The sequence below is a fragment of the Phycodurus eques genome, chromosome 1, assembly GCF_024500275.1.
Source record: "Phycodurus eques isolate BA_2022a chromosome 1, UOR_Pequ_1.1, whole genome shotgun sequence".
Lineage (NCBI taxonomy): Eukaryota > Metazoa > Chordata > Actinopteri > Syngnathiformes > Syngnathidae > Phycodurus > Phycodurus eques.
Genome location: NC_084525.1, coordinates 7,904,570 through 7,928,609, shown reverse-complemented (window position 1 = coordinate 7,928,609; position 24,040 = coordinate 7,904,570). Strand labels below are relative to the sequence as shown.

Below are 24,040 nucleotides of genomic sequence, written 5' to 3'. Positions count from 1 at the left end.
ACCATATATTTCATATGAACAGCTGTAGTTGAATAAGGCAATATAGTTTACAAGTAAGTTATACAAGCAAGCTCAAGAATGACATTATCATATCTGTATGTGGCTTATGTATGACTGACCATCCAGGCTCTCGTCTTCATAGTAACATGTCTCTCTTTGTGTCAGTCATTGCAGTGCATCACATCCAAAGATGGGAAATGAACCATCAATTAATAAGATTTAAATAAGTAATGTTTAAAAAGTTTTCATTTTTCCCTTACAGTATTGCATTCAATGTTCCAATGACTCATCTGTCCATTTATTCAAATAATAGCCATCTCCTTGTTCTCCTTCAGTCCTCTGGAAAGATTTCTTTTTAACATCTTCAGCTTCAATGTCCACTGGTCAAAGTGCACACAGTCTAACAAAATACATTTGCAGTTTGGGTAAAAAAACAACCAAAAAAAACAACAACTTCTCCTTCCATTAAAGGAAAATATGCACGTAAATGACGTTGAGTGAGAACAATGTCTTTAAAGCATTATGAAAGCAGCAACCAATTTTAAACCCGGAACCACACACCAGAAAGAAATTCCAATAGACTGAAACTTTGAGCCATATCCATCTCAGCTTCTAGTTTGCACTTTATCACTGTTCATCCTCTGATCCCAACAATTCACATACAGAGGCTAATGGGTATTTATTAATACTGTTGGGCATTGAATTCTACCGCTTTGACACAAACAGGTACATAAGCCATGCAATGATGAACTGAGATGGGGACGGGGGAATGGCGGCGATGCAGAGCACTTTATAGACACATTTTGCCACAATGCCGTTTTCTGCAGGCTGGCCTGCAAAGGGGTAAGGGGTGGGGTCCATCACAGGATGGTGGAGGGCGGGGCAGGGGGGTTCGTGGTCTCAGGTCTTCTCCAACCATTCAGCTCGCTTGGGGGCCTTGCATGTGTGTATATCCACGTCTTCCTTACAGTCCTTGCACTCCACGACACAGCACCATTTGAATTTGCATTCGCACTTGGTGATTTGTGGGACTCTGGTGGTGTCATAGCCCCGCCCACAACACATGACCTCACATGCATCTGGGCTGTGCAATGTCTTGTTACACACCCGCCCAGCGGTGCCAATGGTACCTGGAGAGTATACAAGAGTTTCATTAAAAACTACTGCTTTAGGTATTATTCGCTCTTATTTTGTAAAGCTTCTTGGCAGTTATTTCACACCCAAAAAATATCTGGGTCATCATTTGTGTAATTGACATGCATATATACTGCAGTGGTGGCTTCAGATGCAAATTGAACTCAAATCACTCGTATCTCAAATCATCTTTCTCAACTGAAATGAATGGAAATTACATTAAACTGTTCCAGCCTCCCTCCCTAAAAAACAAAACAAAACATTTTGTGATGTCTTTTTATTGTGAAAAATAGCACCCTATAACATTCTACTTTATAAAAACACAGTAATGACATGAATACATAGAATTTAAAATAAATATTTCTTTTCACACTATCAATTGAATGGCTCATATGCTAATGCACATCTTGGCCACGTGGGGGCGGTATACGACAGACAGACAGACGTACATACTGTACATTGACGCCTGTACAGTATAAATGTCTTAGCTCCTCTCATCTGGCTCAGCTCTTCGCAGAGGATAAAGAATACATATATACGTATATGAGTACTGTTTTATTGAATGTCTATAGACAAGTCTATATTGTATTGTATTGTATGCTTGCAAGTATTGTAATGGGTGCTGCTGGATACCAAATTTCATCAATATATAGAGGTATCTACCTAACCTAATCTAAAAGCCACGTCAATATACTGATCACTCCCCCCGCTTATAGTTTGGCTCTGCTAAGTCTGCTCTCTTCTTTAATCCAAATGATAAAATGCACACAATTCTAGTGTCATACTAACACCATATATTTCATATGAACATATGTCGTTGAATAAGGCAATAGAGTTCACGAACAAGTTATACAAACAAGCACAAGAACAACGTCAAATCTGTTTCGGATTTGTGGCTTTTGTGTGACTCTCTGAACATCCAGACTCTCTTCTTCATAGTAACGAGCGCTCTCGTTGTGTCAGTCATTGCAGTGCATCACATCCAAAGATGGGAAATGAACCATCAATTAATTATATTTAAATAAGTCATTTAAAAAAAAACTTTAATTTTTTTCTTACAGTATTGCATTCAATGTTCCAATGACTCATCTGTCCATTTATTCAAAGAATAGCCATCTCCTTGTTCTCCTTCAGTCCTCTGTAAAGATTTTTTTTTAAATCTTTAGCTTCACTGTCCACTGATCAAACTGCTCACAGTGTTGCAAAATACATTTTCAGCTGGGGTAAAAAAAAGTTACTTCTCCTTCCATAAAAACAAAGGAAAATATGTGAGTAAATGACATCGAGTGAGAAGAATGTGTCTTTAAAGCATTATAAATCACATAATAAAGGATAAAGCATAAATAATACAGTATGAGTACTGTTATACTGAACGTGCAAAAATGTGTTGCTGCACTATTTGTGTTCAAATAGCAGTTCCTGAAAGGATTACATATGCCTTTCCCATCATCTGTTGGCATTAACATTAAACTAGTGGACTCGAGGCTAAGCTGAACGCTTGTTTTAAAAAATATACAGTGGAACCTCGATAGGCATGGTGGACTACTGGTTTGAGCGTCTGCCTCACAGTTCTGAGGACCGGGGTTCAATCCCTGGCCCTCCCTGTGTGGAGTTTGCATGTTCTCCCCGTGCCTGCGTGGGTTTTCTCCGGGCACTCCGGTTTCCTCCCACATCCCAAAAACATGGATGGTAGGTTAATTGACAACTCTAAATTGCCCCTAGGTGTGAATGTGAGTGCGAATGGTTGTTTGTTTGTATGTGCCCTGCGATTGGCTGGCAACCAGTTCAGGGTGTACCCCGCCTCCTGCCCGATGATAGCTGGGATAGGCTCCAGCGCGCCCCCGACCCTAGTGAGGAGAAGCGGCTCAGAAAATGGATGGGTGGGTGGATGGAACCTCGGTAGAACATCCTATATAGCTGATTGTCCGTAACATTGAAGCAAAAAAAAAAAAAAAAAAAAATGTTTCTGTACCAAAAATAGCATGTTGCAGACTCCCAATAGACAGATAGTATTTTGTACTCCTCAGCGCATGCCACTCTCTCTTGCTCTACTCACAATAGACAATAGACGTGCATCATTACATCATTACATGGCTGCCTCGTCAATGCCCCACATTCAACATCGTTGCCACATTGGCACGGGAGGCACATCTTTGGAAATGGTTCTAGTCATATTGTATACTGTATCTGTGACCCGGAAATACGTAAGTCCCATTCTCTGCCGGCATTGCGCCACAGTGCCAGTAAAAAACAACGGCCAATTCTGAAACTGACAGTTTTTGTCAATGGCATTTTAAGTGACAAATGGAAAATATTTTTTGGACACATTGTTCAGTCCGTTTTATCCGATATCTGTTATATTGGGGTATGTTTTACGGATGTTCTACTGTATCTTTTTCTTTTGTTTTAAGTTCACTGCCACCTTACAAAGCTTGTATCACAAGGCCCTACTTTATATAGGTCCTCATTTGTGTAATTAACTATTTATACCAGAGAAACAGAAAAGTGAGGAAAATGTGAAGTTGGGCCCCTCTTTTCAACTGTTAAGATTTTGAAAAGGTTGAGGTCAGGACTGTATCTAAATCATATTGTAACACCTGCCAATGACAAAAATTGACCTAGCTTTCAATCTAACAAGTCGTTCAATAACTTATCAGTTTTGTTGGTGCTGTTATTGTTGTAAGCAAGGTTATTAACATTAGACACAGAGCTTGCTCCTAACTTCAACGGCTAAATTAAAAGACTAACCCTGGATGCAGCCAAAGACTTCGTTATGTCAGCGCTGGCCACTGTTCCTCTATTCCGCTATATAGGTTTAATCCTGGAAGGAGCCTGCCCGCCTTTGTGAAATCGCCGATATTTCTTCCTTTCATTTCAAAATATAAACACATGCAAATGCAAACTTCTGTCTTTTCTCTTACACAAGGCGTGAACACCACAGCTTTATGCTAAGAGGCTACAACATTATATTTGATATGTGTATGAACCCAGTTCTCATGTGCAACCATTCTGTCAACTCACACACACAATGTCTGTTTTAATATTGAATCTATGTCTGGTATAATTTAATATTTGCTTTGCTTGTATTTGTACAATGCAACATACTCTATATATATTTTTTTACATATGCTCCAATAAAAATTAACACTGTAAATACATAGTACACATTTACATCAGAAGATACACATTCTGTAAGTGCATGTATTCACCTTGATGAACACCTACATGGAATAATGTATTTAAACACATATGCATGTCCACACACACACACACACACACACACACACGCACACACACACACACACACACACACACATACCTTAAAACCACATAATCACAACCACCACGTGCATGAATACATATGTTATATGCGTTTCGAGAATACTGAGATTTGTTTTTGACTTTTGAGATCTGTACAAAAACATTTCTCAAAATTACATAAAATCTTTATTTTACTTTTTCATCAATTTAGTTTTGCTAAAGAACCATCAAACTTGCTATTTCTTGGAATGTAATTCTGTAAATACAACTGTCACTACATTGTGTATTTAGCCGTTGAGTGCCAAGACCTCGCATTCAATAAAACAAAACTGAAATAAAATAAAAATAAACTGTCAACTGTCAGCTGTCACTAAAAATGATTCATGGAAAAAAAATACATCCATTTTCTGTACCGCTTATCCTCACTAGGGACACGGGTATGCTGGAGCCTATCCCAGCTGACTCTGGGTGAGAGGCAGGGTACACCCTGAACTGGTCACGAGCCAATCGCAGGGCAGATATAAACAAATAACCATTCGCACTCACATTCACACCTACTGGCAATTTAGAGTTTTCAGTGAACCTACGATGCATATTTTACCCAGGGAAAACCTACGCAGGCATGGGGAGAACATGCAAACTCCACACAGGCGAGGCCGGATTCTAACCCAGGTCCTCAGAACTGTGAGGCAGGCATCCTAACCAGTCACCCACCGTTCCTCCACAAAATACAATAAAAATATAAAGAAAATATTGTTCAGAGTTTTTGTGATGGCGAGTGTTTGTTTTGGCTGAGATGCAAAGGTTCTGACAAAATCAAAATGTTCCTGACAAAATATCAAGAATGTTCTTGAGAGGTGATGATAGGGGTTGGCATCTCTTTTATTTTAGAGCCGTCATTTCAGCGCATTCAGCCGGCATGCCCATAACGTTTGAGGGCGGTGAGAACGGCTTCATGATTTTGAATACTCATTTTACATACTTGGTGATTATTTTTTTTTTAATCATTCAGATTTTAAAAACAGCATTCTTCTCTGTGTTGTGTCATATATATATATATATATATATATATATATATATATATATATATATATATATAATATACAGTCTATATGTGCCCTGCAATTGACTGGCCCGTCAGTCAGACAGTCCAGGATGTACCCTGCCTTTCGCCCAAAGTCAGCTATGATAGGCTCCAGCTCACCTTCAGCCCTAATGAGAACAAGTGGTATAGAAAATAGATGCATGGAGTTATAAGTACTGTGCAGTCTCCAAAAACTTGGAACGCACAAACTGTGCTGCCCTGACAAATTAGTAACACTTTGGTACATAATGTTCCTCATTATAGAGCAATCTCTTACCTAATGTGTTGGCGTGATCTGTGTATGAGGTGTGTGAATGTCATCCACACGGAGATTAGTGCCGCTGTTTGATTTGAAGCTGCGTGTTTGAACTGCTACCTATCACAACAAGCTCCCCAAAGAACAACAGAGACACATACACAGCTATGCGGTGTTGGTAGAGTAGCCTATAGTTACACTGCCTTTCCCAAGCCACTGCTCCCTTTGAAGCCGCATTGTGTGTGTGTTTGTGTGTGTGACGGTTAAATGGACAGTGGAGCGTGACAGACAGACAGGCTCTCACACTCTGAGGCCCACTCTGCCCTCCAGCTACGCTTAGTTCAGACAGACAGAGAGCGAGAGAGACTGTGGCCAACAAAAAGAAGTTTTTTTTTTTTAAATTAGCTGCTTGTGTCCCTAGGCTGTGAATTCCACTGGGAAGATGAGAAAAGAGGGGGAGGATGGACCAGTTGACAGAGATAAAGGGGAAATAACAGACAGAGGTGTTGATCCCTAAAGATTGTTCAAGCATTTCATTCATGAACCAAACAAACGGAGGTCATCATAACCCGTTAGGTGCATTTGGTGAAGGTGGGGCGACATGCTCTAACCAACGGGTGTGTGTAGGTGTGTATTTGTGTTGGCCAAGACTGACAGAGGTCAGTTGGTCACAGAATGACCATGTCCCCCAGGCTACTAGGATATTAGCTTCCACTGACACAGACATCACACAGGAGGCCAACTCTTATCTGACTGCCATGATTGACATCCACACACAAACAAAGACATTAATATACACACATAACATGGACAGGGCCCATCTATCAACAGCGAAAAGCAGATTACCTGTTGATTTGTCTGGCAGACAGTAATTGGGCGAGTTTTCAAAGTAGACAAGGTCATTTTTTGTGGCCTTCCGAAAGGCTTTATTAGCCACGGTGAAACCGGTCCCGTCTTGGTTCATCGTCACCTCGATGGCCCCGTTGTATTTCCTCCTCAGGTAGTCGCCGGTCTTTCTGAAGTCCGACATGGCCATCCAGCACGTCCGCAGCGTGCACGAGCCGCTCACACCATGACATTTGCACTCCAGCTTCATGAAACGCTTCACTGCCTAAATGCATAAAGAGAGGTGTGCAGTGAAGTAATGTTTTTTCCCCCCCCAATGTAATTAGATTGGTGTGACTAAACGAATGATGAAAATACTTCTCTATGCAGCTCTAAAACTCTCAACTCAACGTGCGAGAATAACATAGAATTTAAAGAAAAGACAAAATAAATCAATCATAATACAATAGCACCTTGACTTACGAGAAGTAAAATTGTCAGTATATACAAATAAGTTGAAACATTTATATTGGAATCCAACCATTTAATGCCACAGACATATATATTCGCCAAGTATGATCTTCAACGGGTAGGCGTGGAAGAGCGTGTCACCCAGCTTGTCTGTGAAATTCAGATTTGTAAACCACCGTAATGACCAAGAGATCCTTACAGATGGCGGCGTTGCATTGCTTTGGAGTTGAGCTCTGCACCGCTTTTGAGTTGTAGATAAAGATTAGGCGGTGAATATCGTCTTGTCACATCGATTATGAGGGAGAGAAATCCCAACACATTCGTAATCAGACAAGTTTAGGTACCTCACACTCAAACAGAGTATGTACTCTATATGTATGGTATCGATAGTGTATTTGTCGCGGTAAATACTGTAGTAGAACAAATAAAGCAGTTCATGGAGTGAATGACAAATTGCATGTAAAAATACCACTGATGTTCAACTTAAGCCATGTGTGTCAGTGTCTCTCAGGGTGCATTTCTTAGTTGTATGTCTGGAAATTAATTATTTTGCCAGCAAAAGCCCCTTCTCAGTCTTGTTTTTGTTGTTTTATAGTTTGAGGTTTTGCAAAAGCAAAAAAAAAAAGAAAAAACGTCTCAAAGTCACTTTGCTGCTTCACGTATCTTTTTGGTGGAATGGTGGCTGACTGGTTAGCTAATCTACCTCACAGGTCTGCGGACCCAGGTTCAAATTCGGTCTCACCTGTGTGGCGTTTGCATATTCTTCCCGTGCCTGTGTGGGTTTTAGAAGTCTAAATTGCCTGTGCGGCTGGTTCTTTGTTTATATGTGCCCTGCAATTGGCTGATGACCAGTTCAGGGTTTACCCCTAGCAAGGAAAGGCCATTTCCATTTTTCCTTTTTCAACACCGCTTATCCTGGTTAGGGTCGTGGGACGCTGGAGTCTATCCCAGCTGACTTCGGGCGAAAGGCGGACTACACCCTGAACTGGTCACCAGTCTGTCACAGGGCACATATAAACACGGACAACCATTCGCACTCACATTCACACCGTCACTGAGTGGGAACTGAACCCACGCTGCCTGCACCAAAGTCAGGCGAGTGTACCACTACACCATCAGTGACTCGTAAGGATAAGGGGTATGGAAAATAGATGGATGGATGTTTCTTTTCAGAAAAAGCTCAAAGTTTTTTGTGAAAACAACACATGCGCTACTGCTTACTAAAGCTAGAAACAACTTTTTTATCTTGGTGAAAGAAGAGCGTTTACTCTTTCCTTTGGTAAGGGCAGTACTTACATTGTCACAGAATACAATCTTTTGTGGGTCTTGAACGATCAGTCAAATTGCTTTTAAACGGCTGCTAATACGGGGAACGCTGCTGAGAAAATATACTATTTTAAAAAGCATTACTATTAACATTTAGAGTAACAATAATAATTGACTATTAATAAAAGGTAAGACTGTCAAAATTTTGGCATTATTCCAGTTTCTGTGCTTGGCAGGAGTAAAGAAGACAAGTGGAAAAATATTTTAAAATATCCGGGGTTAAAAATGTGCCATACGGATCATGCAATGACTAATACAGTCGTCGCACACTCACAGTTCTGCCACAGCGATTGTTGTGCAGGTTCATGAGCGCCCGTGCATCACGGACAGTCCTCTCTTTGGCATCTATGAAGGCTTTGGCAAATCTGATCCCATAGTTTATATTGTCACTACATCCCCCCCAGTCAAATTCTCCTCTCTCATCCTTGTGTCGACCACGTTTGTGCGGATCACAGTTGCACATCTTAAGATCTCCTTGGCTGCAGGCACGAGTAAGCGCATACACCACCCCAGCGGAGGAGATGGCGTAAACAAATGCGGCTTCACGGCTGCCTGGAACAGAGAGAGAGTGCAGAAGACCCATGAGACTGGTGACACCATCCATTTCACATCCAGAATTAGTCAGTCCATCGGTTTCTCCAAGACGTAAAGGCTTCAGATCCACATCACAACGTGACCATTGCTGGTATGAACTGTCAAGACTTGATGGTGAACATAATGCGGAATAAAGGATACATTTGTGGAAAGATCCTTATGGAAATAATCCTAATAGCTCATAGACATCTTCATACAAACATCCATTGTAATGCCTTTTCAGTTCTGAAGTGCTGTGATTTGTGCAATGTTTTGAAAGAAGAAAAAGAATGCCTATACTTGATGTCCATGTAAATCTAATTCAATGGAATGAATAAACAAAAGGAATGTGAGTTTGCCATGACATGCAATGAGTGTGTTAAGGCTCCCCAGGATGATTGACTATGAAGGCTACTTAATCTTGATATTAGCAGTTTCAGTTCTACTAACCTAACGATGTGTTATTTGATAGACTGAGATTGAGATTACACAAAACGAATGCAATCCTGCAAAATATGGTTCTGCAGTATATTTTACATTGTTGATAATAAATGAAAGGAAAGAATAAGAGCCAAGAATAATCTTTTATCCAACCTGTTGACACTGCATTGACTGGAATGTCTTGTTTCATCAGTGGGGGTGGGGTGGGGGTTGGGGTGGATGAGGGGAGTGGGTGACGTGAAGGTGTTTGTGTGGGAGGATGAAGGAGGGCATTGCGGTTCATCATTCAAACTAGTGCTGTTTGTCTGACAATGAATCCCTCTAAATATTTACATCTTCAATAATGTTTATCCCTCTGCGCCACACACACAGCCTGTATCTCCATATCTAATGCTGATTTTTCCCAGTGCATTTCTATCCCCAACAAGCATGCTCTGAATGGCTTTCAGTAGTGCAGACCTCTGCCAAGACCGAAAAATGTTAATTTGATCCACACCAAAGTACTCGCCGTCACAGAGCATTAAACAAAATTCGCATGATTGACTACAGAGGAAATTAATTATCTATCCATCATTTCCTCCGCAGTTTTGTGAAAATGTATCAGTTAGTTTTTGTGTAATTCTGCTAACTGTCCACGCCTGCAGTTGAGCACCAGTTTGAAAAGTTTTATGGCTGTCACACTGCTCCGAGGCATATTACAGTACACGCTATCTACGGCAAGTTTCTCAAAACAGGATCTATTCTTGACCAACCATGCAGAGGAAGGCCTGCTACTACCGCCACTGATGAAAACACAGAGCTCTTACAGCAGGCGTTCGCACAAAGTCAGGGAAAGTCTTTTCGGAGGGCTGCAATGGAACTCAGCATCGCACAAATGCTCATCCCTTGCCCTTGAATGGGGTCAAGAGCAAGGTCTCAGCCAGTGGGATGATTTAAAGAATATAATAATTATGCAAATAATAGTAACAGCGCTATCAATGACTTTTTTATACAGTGATTCAGAGGGGTTGATTCATGAATGGAATACGTCGACATAAAATACAAACTCAGAATCTGTCTGCCTGTGCCCCTATCAAATTCACCAAAATCGCCTTAGACCAACAGTCTAGGATGCGCCAAAAGTTAGACATGGGGCTCGATTTTCTTGACTAATGGAAATCCGGTGTGGCGCGTGGCGTATCTCTGTGAGGGGGTGGGTTAGACCGGGTTGTCGTATTTTCGCAGACGCGCACAGTGGTGTATTTCACTGAAGGCGCAGGCCTTTAGTCTAGCCTGTGGTCTGAGGAGGTGTAAGTTTAGGCCGACCTTCTGTCGGGCACATGTTAAAAGGGCACGCCCTCGTTGCACCGGTAGCCTACGGCCAGCTTGTCGCAAACCGGTCTGCTAAACTGGCAAGCATGCCTTGCGCTTGCATGAAAATCAGCATACGCGAGATGTGCCTTCTATGAAAATAGAGCCCTATGACTCAGGTTTAACAGCTTTTCTATCTACTGTTTGAAGAGGATGCTGCCTCATTGTGCCATTGAAAGTGCATATGTTAAATCATATGTGAGGTACGGTTTGGTCGACAAATGTACTTACTTCTCAGCAAGACACGCCCGAACACAGTGTGATCGCGTTCAAGTGTGGTGCAGTTCCAGCGATGGTGTCTGAACTGGTGCTGGCACTCTCTGATCCATTCCTTTGTTCCCTCACCGATGGCCTGCATGATGTCTGGGTGGCGCTGGCACAGTTGCCGCTGTTTGTTGACTAATGCTGGGATGTTGTCACAGATTACGCGGGCACCCAATGCACCTATGTACCTGTGTATGGAAAAACCAATAAATACAAAAAAACATCAATTGATCCGAGTCTTCCGTTAAATAGCTATCAAGACATACTGTGATACCTAAGTTTGATTCCCCATCATTGGCCAAGAGGTACCACATACAACATATATATTCACAGCCGAGGTGCTTCCTGGATGCTGGACAGCTGAAAACCTCATTATATTGAACGCATCAATTAAAACAAGGCACTCTAACTACAACAATTGAGGACAAGAAGGGTCTTCTAGATTTAACTAATTGTTAAATATGTGTTTATTATATATCGAAATATGTGTTTATTTCTGGCATTCCTTGCCATGTCCACAAATCTGCTCAACCAGTGAATGACCAACAGCAGTTTATGCTAACTCATCTATCAGGACTTTGGCTTCAGAACCTGAGGGTTATGGTTCAAGTCCAACTGGGGGAAAGAAATATAAAATTGCAACTGCAGTGGTGCCTTGACATAATGGTAAATGGAGTGCACTTATATACTATAACACTTTACAGATGTTCACATTCACCCATTCATACCCCAGTGGGCAGCTGTTGCCATGCAAGGCATTGCCAGGCCCACTGGGAGCAAACTTGGGTTAAGTGTCTTGCCCAACTAAGGACACTTCAACTGGGGACAGTTGGAGCTGGGATTGGAACCACCAACCCTTTGGTCACTGGACAAACCACTCTACCAACTGAGTCACAGCTGAACTCTAATAATAATAATAATAATCCATTTTATAAAAATACAGTAATGTCAAGTAAATAGTATTTGTCACATTGCGTCAATTGAATGGACATTGTGCTGCTCTTTCTGGTGTGCCTGTCTTGGCCTGTCACCTTTCCTTTTAACAACACACAATTAGCGTTTGGGAACTGAGGGCACTCATTGTTAAAGCTTTGTAGGTAGAATTCTTTCCCGTTATTGCTTGATGTACAACTTCAGTTGTTCAACAGTCCGGGGTCTCTGTTGTCATATTTTGCGCTTCATAATGGGCCACACATTTTCAATGGAAGACCGGTCTGGACTGCGGTCTTGTACTCATGCCTTTTTACTACGAAGCCACACAATTGTAACATGTACAGAATGTGGCTTGGCATTGTCTTGCTAAAATAAGAAGGGACACCCTCGAAAAAAACGTTGCTTGGATGGCATCCCCTGTATATAGCATTCATGTTTCCTTCACAGATGTGCAAGTCACCCAAGCCATCGGCACTAACACACCATCATACCATCATAGAAGCGAGATTTTGAACTTTGTGGTGATCACAATCCGAATGGTCCTTTTCCTCTTTGGCCCGGAGGACACAAGTTCCACGATTTTCAAAAACAATTAGAAATCTGGACTTGTCAGACCACAGCACATTTTTCCACTTTGCGTCTCAGATGAGCATGGGCCCAGAGAAGCCGGCGGCATTTCCCTGTGTTTTTGATATATGGTTTTCGATATGCATGATGCAATTTTAACTTGCATTTGTAGACAATAATGACAATAATATTAATAACTAATTTTACATATATTCATCTTTCAAGCCACTCAAGGTCACCAGACAAACATAGTTTAAGTAAATCAACCTATAAAATTTAAATAAGAAAACATAAAATATCAATTGACTTGGCAAAGCACTGTGTATCCATCCATCCATTTTCAACACTGCTTATTCTGGTTATGGTCGCGGGGCGCTGTAGGCTATCCCAGCTGACTTCGGGCAAAAGGTGGACTACACCCTAAACTGGTCACCAGTCAGTTACAGGGCATATATGGACACAGACAACCATTCACACTCACAATCACAATCACAACGACACTGAGTGGGAACTGAACCCATGCTGCCCACACCAAAGTCAGGCGAGTGTACCACTACACCATCAGTGACTCGTAAGGTCAGTGACAATTACCGTGTGAAATGTTAAAGTGAATAGGCAGTCCGAAATTGGTGCTTCTTGAGTTAATTTGAAGAGGGTTAATGAGTCTGTGTTTCGAGGTTAGCTGAGTTCCAGACAGGGAGCTGGCAGAGCAGCTGAAGGCTCTGTCCCCGACGCTGGACAGATGGGCCGAAGGGACTGTGAGGTGAATGGAGTATGACGATCTGAAAGAACGAGGGGGCATAGCAATGTGAAGGAGTTCAGCAAATATGGTGGGGCGAGGTTATTGATGGCCTTGAAGGTGCAGATCAGTATTTTACATTGAATGCCGTTTTGGACAGTGAGCCAGTGGAGTTGTTGCAGGGCTGGACTGATGTGGTGAGTGGAGGGGGTTGTGATAATACGGGCGTACAGCAGAGTTTGGGAGAAGCTGTAGTTTTTGTAGTGACTTGGGGGAGACCGAAAAGGAGAGAGTTGCAATAATCCAGGCGGAAAGGGATAAGGACTAGGCAGGGTAGGCGGTGAGTGATGTATGGAGGTGAGTGATGTTTCATACATGAATGTATGCAGACCGGGTGATGTTTTATATTTGTGCTTGGAAGGAGAGTGTGCTGTCAAGGATGACACCCAGTCTTAACCTGACGGGAGTGGGAGACAGAAGAATTATCAACTGTGAAATGGAATTGGTACCTATGCGTACGATTTTGTTTTTATCCCTGTTGAAATTAGATGTAGCGACGAACTGTGTTAACTGACAATGGTTTTCAGAAGTGTTCTTGAGCCCACGTGGCAATATATTATACACAATGATGAAATGTTTTAATACAGTGCCGCCTGAGAGATCAAAGGTCACGGGCATTCGATGTTGCTTTTCAGCCTTGCCGCTTAGAGTACGTGCAGAGATTTTTCCAGATTCTCTGAATCTTTTGATGATATTATGGACAAGATGATGACATCCCTTAATTCCTTGCAATTGTACGTAATATTTGCTCACGCAGTTGTTCACAAAGTGGTGAACCTCACCCCATCCTTGCTTGTGTACTACTGAACCTTTGGGGTATACTTCTTTTATACCCAATCATGACACTTACCTGTTTCCAATTACCCTGCACAGCTGTGGAATGTTCAAAAACTGTGTGTGGTTTTTGTTTTTTTTTTAATTTATTTTAGCATTCCTCATTTTTCCCAGTCTTTTGTTGACCCTGTCCCAGCTTTTTGGAACAGGCAGGCATCAAATTCAAAATGAGAGAATATAAATACAAAATAAATAATAATAAACATTAATTCATTCATCTTTAGTCCGCTTGTCCTCACTAGATAGAAATACAAACAATAATGTTCATCAGTTCGGAGATTCAGTGTTTTCAACTGAATATACTGTAGGTTGAAAAGGATTAGCACATTTTTGTATTCTGTTTTTATTTTTACGTTTTACACAATGTTCCAACTCATTGGAATTAAAGTTTGTAGTTGTGCCTCAAAGAGGATAAAGCATATATGTACATGTTCTTGCTGGACCGTTTGTTTTCAATCCATTGCTTAAAGGCTTAGCTCACCGCAACATAGATGCTAATTAGTGTTAGCATTAAGCTAGCGGACTGAAAGGATAACCAGAGGAAGCTGTGGTTGTTTTAAATACAGAAAGTATAGTTCTCTTAGATTGATGTTTAATTTGATAGTAAGCTTCAACCTGGAGTGACAATAAACAGCTTGAAGCCTCTTTTTTGAAGAATTGTCCATGATCTGCCGAACTGCTGCTTTTTGTGAAATGAGTTGTATTCACTGCCACCATTTAGCGCTCGTATCTCATGGCTTCGCTCGCAGGTCAAAGCTGAAAATAACCCAAATGACAGCTTGTGTCTTGAAAAATTGGTAAATTGAGTCACTCGTATCTCAAGGCACCATTGTATAGTAAAAAAATGGTATCGAGAGAGCAAGATAGCATCCAAATGCTAGGTGAACAGCGAATAAAGCCACGCCAAGCCGAGTTGATACCATCCAGTGGAGAAAGGTGATAGCGTTCTCCCTTGAGTTCAAGTTTAACAGTTTAACGTTTGTGTATAGGAGGGAGAAGGAAACCATTTACTCTTCTGTGCAAATAAACAGGCTCCTCTCTCCACCTGAATGTGTGTCTTAAATGCTTCCCAATGAGACAATTGAAACCACACAGTGTCACAAATCAGAGCAAGGGGCCTCAAATAACCCTGTCCATTTGAGACCACCTTAACTCTAATTTTCGTTTCACTCATATCTCTCCCACGCTCTGTCCAATCTTCAACACAACCTTAATAAAACAGACATGAAACACTGCAGCCAGCTTTTCCACGGTAGTGTCTGAAAGTGGTGTGTGTGTGTGTGTGTGGGTGTGTGTGCATGTGCGCGTGCTTGTGCATAAGTGCGGCCAGCGCCTCGGTGGGTCATTGAGGAGGCGTCATGAGGTGTGTGGCTGTGTCGTGGTTTTACGAGGTCCTGCGAAAGAGAGGATGGAGACCAGCGACACTCTACCCCCCAAGAGAGGGATTAGAGAGGAAGACGAAGAGAGTGCTCATCAAAGGCAAGGACAAGCCAAGCGGCAACTCATCCTTAATTTCTCCTCTTTCTCGCTTGAGAGTCAAGAAGACTTCAGGTTATTGGGTTGTAAATCATCGTCCACACCACACACCTAAAACAGCATGCTTGTGGGCTACATAGTGGATGAGGGGAGGAAGATGAGCGAGAGAGAGGAATACGATCGGGAGGGTGGGGGGTCGGGTTCTGAGGTCTTCCACTGATTGCCATGTTATGTTCTCAAGCCATCCTGGTTTGTGTAGATTAAAACACTCAAATGTAAACTTGAGCGTTCAGTTTTTCCATGAAATTACTGACAAATTAGTTAATGTACAGATTTGTGTGTGTGTGTGAGTGTGTGTGCCCATCAAATAAGACATTGAGATTAAAGGCTTCTTTATACTCGCGACCGCACTGACGTCACGCGGCTGTCCCGCGTGCGGTTTGCCTTTATACTGTAGTGCAACCCACGCGCACAGTTTTGAAAATGTACTGCAGTTCATCTCCAAGTCGAGGGTGTCGCTACGGCTGGTATTGGCTAGGACGCCACAGGGTGGAGTTTCCGCTGCATTTTTTTGGCCATTTCCGTTAGCCGTTTTTCCTTTCCTTCCCGTAACAAGGGACAAAGCAACAACAAAGGCGACCGTGGAACAGTGCTAGAACAAATGGACCTAGATGACCAGATGATACGTTTAATTATGCTGCAAAATCGATCAAGAAGGCGGCGGTGTAGATGGTATGTAGAACCAAGGGGCACGCTGAGTACGTCATCACAGCATGTGACTAAAACGGACCAATCACGAAAGATGATCTCCGCGGCATTCTACACGCAGCAACAATTTGTGATGCAATGCGGGTGTTGTTGGCCGCGTGAGCGCGGGAGTATAAAGAGGCCTTAACCCTCTGATGCATGCGGTCACTAGAGTGGAGCTACTTATAGGAATCTCATTAGTCATGCATCAGAGGGTTAAGAGTGGGCTTACTCTATTTTTGTCATTTTTAAATTAAATGTAGAAATGAATACAGAATAGGCATATCTTTCAGATGAATACTAATCTACAACCCCAATTCCAATGAAGTTGTGTTAAACATAAATAAAAACAGAATACAATGATTTTCAAATCATGTCCAACCTATATTTAATTGAATACACTACAAAGACAAGATATTTAATGTTCAAACTGATAAACTTGATTGTTTTTAGCAAATAATCATTCACTTAGAATTTTATGGCTGCTACACGTTCCAAAAAAGCTGGGACAGGGACATGTTTACCACTTCACCTTTTCTTTTAACAACATTCAATAAACATTTGGGAAGTGAGGACACTAATTGTTGAAGCTTTGTAGGTGGAATTTTTTCCCATTCTTGCTTGATGTACAGCTTCAGCTGTTCAATAGTCCGGGGTCGTATTTTACGCTTCATAATGCACCACACATTTTCAATGGGAGACAGGTCTGGACTGCAGGCAGGCCAGTCTAGTACCCGTACTATTTTAATACAGAGCCACGCTGTTGTAAAACGTGCAGAATATGGTTTGGCATTGTCTTGCTGAAATAAGCAGGGGCGTCCATGAAAAAGATGTTGCTTGGATGGCAGCATATGTTTCTCCAAAACCTGTATGTACCTTTCAGCATTAATGGTGCCTTCACAGATGTGTAAGTTACCCATGCAATTGGCCCTCACACAGCCCCATACCATCACAGATGCTGGCTTTTTAACAGTCCGGCTGGTTCTTTTCGTCTTTGTCCCGGAGGACACGACATCCACAATTTCCAAAAACAATTTGAAATGTGGACTCGTCGGACCTCTCCTTGAGCCGTCACCTTATCATGGTGGAGGGGTTTGTGTGTCCCAATGATCCTAGGAGCTAAGTTGTCTGGGGCTTCTCGCCCCTGGTAGGGTCACCCATGGCAAACAGGTCCAGCCGGGCACAGCCCAAAAGGGTAACGTGGCCCCTTCCCATGGGCTCACCACCTGTGGGAGGGGCCATATGGATCGAGTGCAGTGTGAGCTGGGCGGTGCCCGAAGGCGGGGACCTTGGCGATCCGATCACCAGCTACATAAACTGGGTCTAGGGACGTGGAATGTCACCTCTCTGGCAGGAAAGGAGCCCGAGCTGGTGTGTGAGGTTGAGAAGTTCAGACTAGATATAGTCGGGTTGACCTCCACACTCGGCTTGGGCTCTGGTACCACGCTCTACCCTACGGTGAGAGGCACCGAGCAGGTGTGGGTATAGTTATTGCCCCCCGGCTCGGTGCCTGTACGTTGGGGTTCACCCCGGTGGACGAGAGGGTAGCCTCCCTCCGACTTCAGGTGGGGGGACGGGTCCTGACTGTTATTTTTGCCTATGCACCAAACAGCAGTTCAGAGTACCCATCCTTTTGGGAGTCCTTAGAGGGGGTGTTGGAGAGCGCTCCCGCTTGGGACTCCATCGTTCTGCTGGGGGACTTCAATGCTCACATGGGCAATGACAGTGAGACCTGGAAGGGCGTGATTGGGAGGAACCGTGTCCCTCGTGGAGTCCTGTGGGGGATGCTTCGGGAGTATGGGGTACCGAATCCCCTGATACGGGCTGTTCGGTCCCTGTACGACCGGTGTCAAGAGTTTGGTACGCATTGCCGGCAGTCAGTCGGACTCGTTTCCAATGAGGGTTGGACTCTGTCTGACTGACAGAATTTCTCGGCGCAGCCGAGGTGTAGAAGGGGTCCGGTTTGGTGGCCTCAGTATTGCATCTCTGCTTTTTGTAGATGATGTGGTTCTGTTGGCTCCATCAGGCAGTGATCTCCAACTCTCACTGGAGCGGTTCGCAGCAGAGTTTGAAGCGACTGGGATGAGAATCAGCACTTCTAAATCTGAGACCATGGTGCTTAGTCGGAAAAGGGTCTTTTTTCATTCTATTCTTTCTTTATTTTTTTGTCTTTCCATCATTCCTTTTTTACTTTTTAGCTCTCTTTTCTGTTTATTTGATTATATGTTCAACGGAATCAATTACTCATTCAAGCAATCAATCAATTAAGTAATTGTTGCCATTCATAAATCATCAGGATATATATTCCCCAGATTTTATTGCAACCATAAAACTTTAAATCACTCCTGCAAATGACAACAATGGAGTAATCCCACTCTAGTTCTAGCTCTTGAAACCATCCATTGTTTTCTCTAAACTGTAAACTGTAATCAGTGCTCAAAACCAAACATTGTTGTCAAATCAGACCTTGAGTCATTCAGAAAAGTAAAACTGACGCGAATGAACAGTCATTACACTCAACATCTGATCGGAAATAGGTACAGTAATTGTTCGTTGTCTTATACCTCCTCTCTCATCTTCCTCCTCGACCACCTGTCACTCTTACTCTGCCTCTTTCTCTCTAATTGTCTCTATCAGAGTGAAACTTCAACAAACAGTCCTCACTGAATCAGAATCAGAATCATCTTTATTTGCCAAGTATGTCCAAAACACACAAGGAATTTGTCTACGGTAGTTGGAGCCGCTCTAGTACAACAATTTCAATTTACAGAACACTTTGGGGACATAAAGACATTGACAAAAAACAATTGTGCAAAAAGATGCAGAGTCCTCTAGCACTTAGAGCAGTTCGAATGACTAATATTGCAATAGTCCGGTGCAATGATCATTGTGCAAAGGGGGCTGAGACTTCAAGGAGTGTATGCGGTTTAAAGTGACGAGTAGTGCGATCATCTGGGACAATGTTGGTTGTGCAAATGTTACAGATACTCCTCAATCAGTGTGCAAATGGAGCAGATGCTACTCTGGCATGAGTGGCCAGTTAATGCAAATAGTGCAGCATGGCGAGACAACTACAGTGAGTGCACGAGTAATACATAATTGGCCCCACAGAAATGTGACAACGAACTCAAATAAAAAAAATTCCAGCTTGTTGTAATGGAATTACAGGTTAGGTGTTTAAGAAGTTGATCGCAAGAGGGAAGAAGCTGTTGGAATGTCTACTAGTTCTAGTTTGCGTTGATCGGTAGCGCCTACCTGAGGGAAGGAGCTGGAAGAGCTGGTGACCGGGGTGCAGACGGTCCGAGAGGATTTTGCACGCCCTTGTCTTAGTTCTGGCAGCGTGCAAGTCCTCAATGGTGGGTAGGGGGGTACCGACAATCCTTTCAGCAGTTTTGATTGTCCGTTGCAGTTGGAGTTTATCCTTTTTTGTAGCAGCACCAAACCAGACTGTGATGGAAGAACACAGGACTGATTCGATGACCGCTGTGTAGAACTGTCTCAGCAGCTCCGGTTGGCAGGTTTCTTCACATCATTAGCCACAATTGTGATAATTTTATAGTTGCTGTGTGTGTGAAACCTTTGCTTCGTGTTTCACTTTTGCTACCTGTGCTTACCCGTATGCAACACAAGTGCATCAGAGTGCAAACTGTGTTTTAGTGGGTGAAAGTGCAAATTGCAAAGTGGGTTTGCAAGTTGTGTCTATCTAGGTGTAAAGCGCTGACGTTTCTACCCAAAGGGTGACCAATTCAATAAGCGGGTTCAGCAAACTGAGCATTTGGTTCAGACCATAGGGTTTTGTGTTTTATGCTAACACTAGCATCACTGACGGTGGAGTGGTTCACTCGCTTGACTTCAGTCTGTGCAGCGTGGGTTCAGTTCCCACAGTGTCTTCTGCCTTTCAGCTGGAATTGCCTCCAGCTCCCTACGACCCTGAACAGGATAACCCGTATAGGAAAGGGATGGATGGATGGACAGATGGAAACTTTTGGTTCAGATATTAGCAGGAATCATGGAAGTTGATGCACATGATTTGCTTTCACAGGCCAAATAAAATGGTGTGACGAGCTGGATATGGCCCCCAAGCCTTGAGTTTGACACCTGTGCCATACATTGAACAGTAAAGATCAGCTAACGTGTCAGAAGTGCCATCTGTCTTTCTCTTATGATCTCTACAAATGTTATAAAGTCCTGCTTCCCTGCGAGTGTCGTAATGACCAGAATTTATACTGGCTGTAGATTAAAAAAAAACTAAACAAAAACAAAAAACTAGCATCGCTTTGCATGGATGCAGTGCAACTTCCCACCAGTGATGCTATTTTCTGTTTATTTAGACCGAGAAATAGCGAGGACTGAATCAACAGCACATCTGCTGGTTAGACCAAAGTAATGCAATCCAATTAATTAGCAATCAGTGTGAAGACATACATGACTGTATGAAGTGTGTCAGAAAGGTTGCAGGACTAGTGTGACAAAAGATAGAGGTTACAAACAATGAGGTTTTGCTTTCAATTTGGGCCCTACGATCAAGCAGTGCATCAACAAAGAGATCCTGTGCCGTTTTTTTTGGTTCTGTACATGAGAAGAGGTAAGAATTGTGACAGGGCAACACACCTGTTCACAATGCCCTGAGTATCCGACACTTTCTGGTTGTGCAGGACCTCACCCGACCTGGCTCCTTATGATATTTCCTCTTTCCCAAGTTCAAGAGGCCATCAAGGGGACCTGTTCCAAAAATGCGGATGTTATGAAGATGGTTGTGATGACGGAACTCTGGAGGATATCGGAACAATACTTCCAGGAGTGCGTGAAGGTGTGGCAGAGAAGGCTAGGAAAGTGGAGTACACTCCAGGGGGAATTACCTCCAAGGGGAAAAAGTGTGGTTTGAATTTGAAATAGAGCTTTGTTGACACTACATATATACAGTACATGGGAGAGGCATTTTGAATGCAGTGATGCATTGATAGATGAGTTATTGTTTGGGCGATGTTTTGCTTTGACTTGCGAGCGCAGACTTGAGATACGAGCGCTATTTGGCGGCAGCAAAGTTAACTCAACTCACCTAACAATGAACAGTTAGGCAGATAGTGAACAATTCTTCAAAAGAGAGGCTTTAAGCTGAATATTGGCACTCCGAGCTAAAGTTTACTGTCAAATTAAACATAAAATAAAGAGAATTATATTGTGTATTTAAAATTTTGCCTTAGGAATGTTGTCTTAGCTTAATACAAACAAGCAATGTAAAATGCCATAGACAGGCTAACAAATGGCATCGGTGCCGTGGTGTTAAAACCTTTCCAGGGACGGATATTTGAACAAATGGTGGCGCATCACATGGACGGATAATATAACAATACTCACAGACATACATTTTTGATTGGCTGCAAAAAAAACAACTAATACTGTATTACTGCATCTTACTGAGGAGTTGTGACCATCAACTCTGTCTACATGTATATCCGTAGGTCTTTAATATACTGCTCCCAGGTGGCCAAGGCGTGCACACCAGAAGGAGCCGCAAAATCACATTGGATTAATCATGATGCACAAATTCTTTAAATTCTAAATTCTGATTCTTTACATTCTATTAAATGAAGTGGCTGGTGAGTAATCATCACACAGCAAATACATGTAGACTATACAGATGTTTTGATAAATACATAGATTTTTCTAAATACAGGAGTGCGTAAACCTAAATATAATAACGGCATTGCATTTATGGAATGTGGTGGCACACATACCGAGCCTTAATGCCACAGAACCGCTTTTAAGATCCACAATCTTTTGGATGTTCACCATCAGCTCAAAACTGCCTACACACAGACATGACTTTTGACATTTTCACCAATATTTCCTGACCCCCCCATACACTCTGGTTTGGGGGTATTTCAGTGACATATATGTGTGCATATGTGTACGTTTAAATTAATGACTGCTCTGCCTTGTCCGATGCCAGTTCCAGCTGAGTCGAACATGTGCCGAGCCAAGTGCTGCATCAATTAATTTTATCGCTCCATTATTATGGCAGACTGACAAAGTGGCAATGCTTCACGAACACAATGGATCTCTTTCGTCGAAAATCCTGCTTAATATAAAATACATGTAGGATAACAAACTGTCATTACAAAGTTCAAGTTTAGTAAAGCAATCCTCCATCGCAAATTGAGCCCCCCCCTCCCCATTTTTCTATTTAAAAAAAAAAAATACATTTAACAATACATGTTATATATATATATATATATATATATATATATATATATATATATAGTGACATTTTTGCCCCTCAGGTGACTATCAGTAGAGTAATGTACAACCCCAATAACATTGAAGTACTCTTTAAAATGTGGAATGGAGATCATGAGCATTAGATTAGCGACATCTTTTTGTCAGCCAATCATGTATGTCTGAGTGATGGAAAGAGACTCACCACCATGAAGAATCCACTCGTGGGGTGACCACCAGCAGCAGCAACACACACGCACCGTAAATCCTGGAAACGGCTCTGGGGTTTTGTCGTGACTTGGATGAGACTCCCCGGGAACCACAACTCTGAATCCGGGCTGCGCGTGTGCACAGAATCCTGTTTAAAGCCAACATGGTCGCCTCCGTGCTTTCCCTCTCACAAAAGCGTTTGGAATCAAGATGACGTTGCAGATAGCGTTTGACGATGACGGAGAAAAGTCAGGTGTCGTTATCCAGCGTGCGGCTCCATGCTGCGCACTAAGAGGAGTGGAAGGAGCGCGTCATGGGTGCCATGTGCGCACAGGACTCTCCGTGCGCCTTCTGCCTCACCTGAGCGCACCAGCAACAAGTGTGGCCGCTTCACCTCTGCGCACAAACTCCGATCCCTGTTTAGGGACGATACAAAGGGAAATGAATCCGGTCCGAATTGCAGCCGGAGACAAAAAGAGAGGGTGGAAAGGCGAGCTCGGACTGGTTCTGTCTGTCGCCTGTGTGCTGGAATTGATGCTCAAACCGGCCCAGTCCTTTATCAGAGTGACGGACACACTGACGGAGCTGAGGGGGAGGGGGAGGGGGGAGGGGGGGGGGGAGATAGGGGGAGGGCACCCTGCTGACGCCCATTGGAGGTTAGGGGGTTTGACGAGGAGGGAGATATTGAAGTGTGTGCGTGCGTGCGCGCGCGCGCGTGCGTGGCTTTGGCCCACTTGTGGCACAGTAAAACAACCCAGTACAAGGCAATAAATCTCATTTTCCTTTCCAATTGGCTTTAATAGGTAATAAGACACATATGACAATACTAAAGACGATAAGTGTTGAAATAATAATAATAATTATTATAATAATATCCTCTATAATAAGGTCGTGGGTTCAAATCCGGCTCTGGCATTCCTGTGTGGAGGTTGCATGTTCTCCCCGTGCCTGCGCGGGTTTTCTTCGGGTACTCCGGTTTCCTCCCACATTTCAAAACTATGAACGCGAGGTTAGTTGAAGACTCCAATGTGAATGGTTGTTTTGTCTGTATGTGCCCTGCAATTGGCTGGTGACCAGTTCAGGGTGTACCCAACATAACCATCATAAGTCTGCTGTTGCCAAAGTTTTCTGAATACAGTTCCAAAATTGAAAAAAGACACAACTTAATGGTCAACAACCAGTTTTTTAAATACTTCTCTCAGTGCTTCTTTGACAAAAGCTAAAGTTTTAAACATTGATTGGTTGGACAATAACAATCAAAGAATGGAGT

At 42.7% G+C, this 24,040-nt stretch overlaps 1 protein-coding gene across 1 annotated transcript; it reads right to left on the bottom strand.

The window, feature by feature from the left end:
• Window positions 1–501: 501 nt before the first annotated feature.
• Window positions 502–22,984, bottom strand: LOC133401643 (protein Wnt-2b-A-like). The gene is made up of 5 exons (XM_061674904.1): window positions 22,766–22,984; window positions 10,953–11,173; window positions 8,632–8,909; window positions 6,582–6,846; window positions 502–1,130 (listed from the first exon to the last, which is right to left on the bottom strand). Exons 1-5 carry the CDS (start codon window positions 22,933–22,935, stop codon window positions 901–903), a joined length of 1,164 nt encoding a protein of 387 aa, XP_061530888.1. The 5' UTR covers window positions 22,936–22,984; the 3' UTR covers window positions 502–900.
• Between the last annotated feature and the right edge of the window lie 1,056 nt (window positions 22,985–24,040).

What these genes read in the sequence shown, in the direction of transcription:
- LOC133401643 (XM_061674904.1), bottom strand. Translation starts at nt 22,935, where the DNA reads ATGTTGGCTTTAAACAGGATTCTGTGCACACGCGCAGCCCGGATTCAG. An exon ending in CGAGTGGATTCTTCATGGTG is followed by an intron (nt 11,174 to 22,765) that starts GTGAGTCTCTTT and finishes TTCCATACACAG; the next exon opens with GTACATAGGTGCATTGGGTG. An exon ending in ACAATCGCTGTGGCAGAACT is followed by an intron (nt 6,847 to 8,631) that starts GTGAGTGTGCGA and finishes TTATGCATTTAG; the next exon opens with GCAGTGAAGCGTTTCATGAA.